Genomic DNA, 4,358 nt, shown 5'->3' on the forward strand with positions numbered 1-4,358 from the left:
ATACGTTAGTGTTGTGTATTGATTCATTGACCCTCTCCCCCCCACTAGACTTTAAGTTCTTTGAAAGCAGGAACATGTCTTATTCGCCTTTGTATTTTCTGGCTCCAGAACGCACTGGAGCTAATGATGGAGGGGAACGCGGAGAGCCGGGGTTTTGCTGCGGGAAGAGGAGCTTCATCACGGGGCACTGGCTGGGGTGAGACTCCTGGCTGAGGCTGAGAGGCGCCCGGAGCGGCCCCCACCAGGAGGCAGATGTCCCTGCTCACTTACCCAGCCCAGTCACACACCCCGCTCTGGCTGGGAAAGCCCTCTTCCGGAGGTTGCTGGCCCCAGGCCTCTCTCCCCAGCGACTGGTGATGTTGGAGCTTTCCCTCCTGTGATTGGTTAGCCAAAGGGGCAGGGACCCTTTTGGAAGTGAGCTGGCGGAACAGGGTCTGGGAGGGAGTTGGGCAGCTGGTGGCAGCTCCCTGCCCGCAGTGTGGGTGAAGGATGGGTCCTGAGCGGGCCCCCGGACCTGGACCTGCGCTGCTGCAGCTGCTGCACCTCCTGTGGCTGCTGCCCCACTCCGGGGCCGCCCCTCCAGGTAGGACAGCACCTCCCCGTGGCTTCAGTGCCCACCCAGAGCCCTGGGGGAGAGCCCGCGCTCTGTAAATGGTGGGAAGTACTGCGAGTAGTGGAGACCAGCAGAATTGGGACAAAGCTACAATGGCGGGATGGCAGGCAAACTGCCAGGGGTACTTTATACATTTCATGTAAGAGCCTCTTGAAGCAGAGATTACTATATCCATTTTCCAGATGAAGAAAGTGAGGCTCAGAGTTTGAGTAACTCCTGCGAGTTCACACTGGGAGGTGGTAGCGCTGGGATTCGAGCAAAGCAACTGTTATTTCCACGGCTCCACGCAGGAGCCACCGCACTCGGTCATCAGCTCACCTTGCAATTCTTGGAAGTCTTCCTTGATTTCCCTCTCTGGAAAGGATGGAAGAATAATCTGGAAGATCCCTCTCACTCGAAATGCCTATCATTCTGGGTATTGGGTATTGGGTAGGCTTCCTGCTCGCTGGGGGACTTCTGCCAGAAGTTTCAAAGACAAGGGCTTATTTCTTGCAGCTCTGGGGTCACTTCCCCAGTCTTGTCGTTGCAAAGGCTGGACGACGGTGGAGCGAGGGGAAGCTGTTTTTGGGGGGCTGGTGAATTAGACAAAGGTCTCCCCGGGGCGGATGCAGCCGCCGGCCGGGCGTGTGCTGGGTTTGAGCTGCCAGCAGTGCACGCACAGCCCGCGCTGGGACACTTTAGACAGCAGCCCCATTACTTCCAGGCTTTGGACAGTTGGCCTTTTTACGGCAGACGTAGTTGGGAGAGATCCCAGTGATTTCTTTTCCACCCCACGGGGTGGGAGAGCCCAGATGACAGACCCTGGAGGGGCTCGGCTCCGGTGCCCAGGCCTGACCCGCCCTGCCCTGTCTCCTTCGCAGCGGCCGCAGGGTGGCGGGCTGGCCTGCAGAACCACACGTTCCAGCACACGGTGTACTGCCAGGACTGGAGCCCGGGCGTGGGGCTCTCCGAGACCTTCGACGAGGACCAGCTCTTCTCCTTCGACTTTTCCCAGAACACCCGGGTGCCTCGCCTGCCCGAATTCGCTGACTGGGCGCAGACGTCCAGAGATACCCCCACCATTTTCTTTGACAAAGCATTGTGCCAAGCCATGGTCCAGGAAGTAGGCCCACAGCTTGAAGGGCAAATCCCAGTGTCTAGAGGTCAGGGGTTTTTTGGGGGGTGGGGTGGGTGCTGCAATCGGAACCTCATTAATCTATACCCAGAATTGTTCCCTCACACCAGCCCCCCACCTCTGGGCCTCTGGTTCTCCCCCGGTCCTTGGGTTTTCTACCAGCCGAGGCTGCGCCCTTCTCTGGGGGGGTCAGGAGATAGGGGCCTAGATTGGGGCGTCCCCAGGGTGTGTTAGACTGAAGTCAGTGGGAGCAGGGGGCCTCGGGGACGTGCTCAGCAGGATAGACGGAGGGGACCTGCCGGTGCTCCCTGAGGAGCAGCTGAGATCGGAGGGCACGGAGGGGCCTGGGCGGGAGGAGCCGCAGGAAGCGGGGCGGCCGCAGTGGCCGGGGCCTGGTCTGCCTCTGCCTGTAGGTCCAGCTCTGCTTCTTGCCTAGAAGACCTCAGGGCCCAGCGCCCCCGAACCCCCCGCAAAGCCGCCCGGTTGACGGTCTCTGCCCTCCCCTCTGTGTGCCACGCCCCCTCCAAACACTGGGCTCCCTAAAGAGTCCCCTCTGTCCCTCCACCGGCCCCTCCAGGGTTTCCTGTGGTGGAGGTGTTCACGCTGAAGCCCCTGGAGTTCGGCAAGCCCAACACGCTGGTCTGCTCTGTCAGCAACCTCTTCCCGCCCACGCTGACTGTGGCCTGGCAGCGCCACCTGGCCCCCGTGGAGGGCGCCGGGCCCACTTTCGTCTCAGCCATCGACGGACTCAGCTTCCAGGCCTTTTCTTACCTAAACTTCACCCCGGCGCCCTCGGACCTCTTCTCCTGCATCGTCACTCACGAGATTGACGGCTACACAGCGATTGCCTACTGGGGTGAGGGCCTCTCCCGGGGGCCTGGCACTGGGGGCAAAAGGGGCAGACCACCGAGCCTTCTTCTCCACTTGGGCCTTGTCTAGTCCAGCCTCACCCTTTCACGCCTCAGTTTCTCCCTTGTCAGCCCAGACACCCACATCGTTCTCCAGGGTGGGGCTCCCTAACCAGGTCTCGGGGCCCACCTGCTCCCCTTTGTCTCCAGTGCCCCACAACGCGCTGCCCTCAGCTCTGCTGGAGAACGTGCTGTGCGGCGTGGCCTTCGGCCTGGGTGTGCTGGGCATCCTCGTTGGCTTGGTCCTCATCGTCCGCTTCCGGAACCCTTGCTCAGGCGGTACGTCGGGGGCCAGGGGGGCCAGGGGGGCCGGCGACCCCGCCCGATTCTCCTGGGCCCTTGGGTGGCGAGGCTGTATCGGCTCCGTGGGATCGGCCTGCTTGGGGGGGTCCCGGTTACACACAGGGTGGGGGTCACAGGGCTGGCTGTGAGTGGCAGAGGAGTGACGGGAGCTGCAGGAAGGGTGCAGAGATGACGGGCAAGGAGAGATCAACTTCTGCAGGGCCTGCTGCCGGCGGGGGGCCTTTGGGGAGAAGGGGGTCCCCCTGATGGCTTTCCCCATCCTTCTCTCCTCAGACTGACTTCCTGATCCGAGTCTGACGCCGGCACCTCGGCCATCTACAGGGACTGCTCCCGTTCCTCACAGCCTGCCCGGCTCGCTCCTCCTCGGAGCAGAAGGCCCGGGGCTCCCCTGGGCTGTGCATGTGCACGTGTGTCTGTGCACATGCCTATGCATGTGTGTTCATGTGTGTGCAGGTTTCTCAGCTGGGGCTGTGCTGCCCCGGCCTGCATCCCAGGGAATCAGTGGCCGTTCTATCATGACCACAATCCTCCCCACTTCAAGGCAATAAATCTCATTACTTGGTGTTGGTGTGGCTCCTTTTTTAACTCCTGGTGTTTGTTTCTGGATATCTCAACTTGAGTGAGTTGTCCTGTCAAATTCAACGTGCCTTAACCTGAACTTGGGGGGAGGCGGGGGGGAATGGGAAACCCCTGGCTCCTAGCTGCCTCCGTCCCGGTCCCAGCACCATGCGATGCTTTCACCCCCGCCAGCCAGCGTGCGGACTGTGAGGAGCGAGGCAGAGCTGCTTCCTGGTCGGGGCGCACACAGTGCTGGGGTTTTTGCGTGTGGGCATCTTTGCGCTTCACTGCCTAGAGAAGTGTACGCTCCCTTCCACCTTCGCCGTAGCCCGGAAACAGGGCTGCAGGAGTGGGAAAGTAAGCCTCAGGAGCTACTCTTGTTTTCATTGATTTTTTTAAATCCTCACCTGAAGATATTTTTCCACTGATTTTTAGAAAGAGTGGAAGAGAGAGGGAAAGACAGAGAGAAACATCGATGTGAGAGAAACACATTGATTGGTTGCCTCTGGCATGCGCCCTGACCAGGGCCCGGGTCAGAGAGAAGCCTGCAACCGAGGCACGTGCCCTTGACCAGAATCAAACCCGGGACCCCTTGGTCCACAGGCCGATGCTCTATCCACTGAGCCAAACTAGTGACGGCAACTTTTTTTTTTTTTTTTTTTTTGAGAGAGAGGAAGGGGGAGGTAGAGAGAGATAGAAATATCAATGATGAAAATTGATGAGACCTTCTGCATGCCCACTACTGGGGATCAACCCACAACCTGGGCATGTGCCCTGACTGGAGATCAGGCCTCCTGGTGCATGGGATAACAGCCAAGCAGCTGCGCCACTCCGGCCAGGCCAGACGCTGTTCTAACTCTGT

At 60.0% G+C, this 4,358-nt stretch overlaps 1 protein-coding gene across 1 annotated transcript; it reads left to right on the forward strand.

Annotated features, from left to right (window-relative positions):
• The first annotated feature begins 435 nt into the window (after nt 1-435).
• LOC307105676 (HLA class II histocompatibility antigen, DM alpha chain) lies at nt 436-3,475 on the forward strand. The gene is made up of 5 exons (XM_079781590.1): nt 436-583; nt 1,474-1,755; nt 2,305-2,583; nt 2,786-2,914; nt 3,212-3,475. Exons 1-5 carry the CDS (start codon nt 490-492, stop codon nt 3,214-3,216), a joined length of 789 nt encoding a protein of 262 aa, XP_079637716.1. The 5' UTR covers nt 436-489; the 3' UTR covers nt 3,217-3,475.
• The last annotated feature ends 883 nt before the right edge of the window (nt 3,476-4,358 follow it).

The sequence above is a fragment of the Cnephaeus nilssonii genome, assembly GCF_951640355.1.
Source record: "Cnephaeus nilssonii genome assembly, chromosome: 9".
NCBI classification, from domain to species: Eukaryota; Metazoa; Chordata; class Mammalia; order Chiroptera; family Vespertilionidae; genus Cnephaeus; species Cnephaeus nilssonii.

Coding starts and splice junctions, on each gene's coding strand:
- LOC307105676 (XM_079781590.1), top strand. CDS start 490: ATGGGTCCTGAGCGGGCCCCCGGACCTGGACCTGCGCTGCTGCAGCTG. Junction 1,756..2,304: donor GCAAATCCCAGTGTCTAGAG/GTCAGGGGTTTT, acceptor CGGCCCCTCCAG/GGTTTCCTGTGGTGGAGGTG. Junction 2,584..2,785: donor CACAGCGATTGCCTACTGGG/GTGAGGGCCTCT, acceptor CTTTGTCTCCAG/TGCCCCACAACGCGCTGCCC.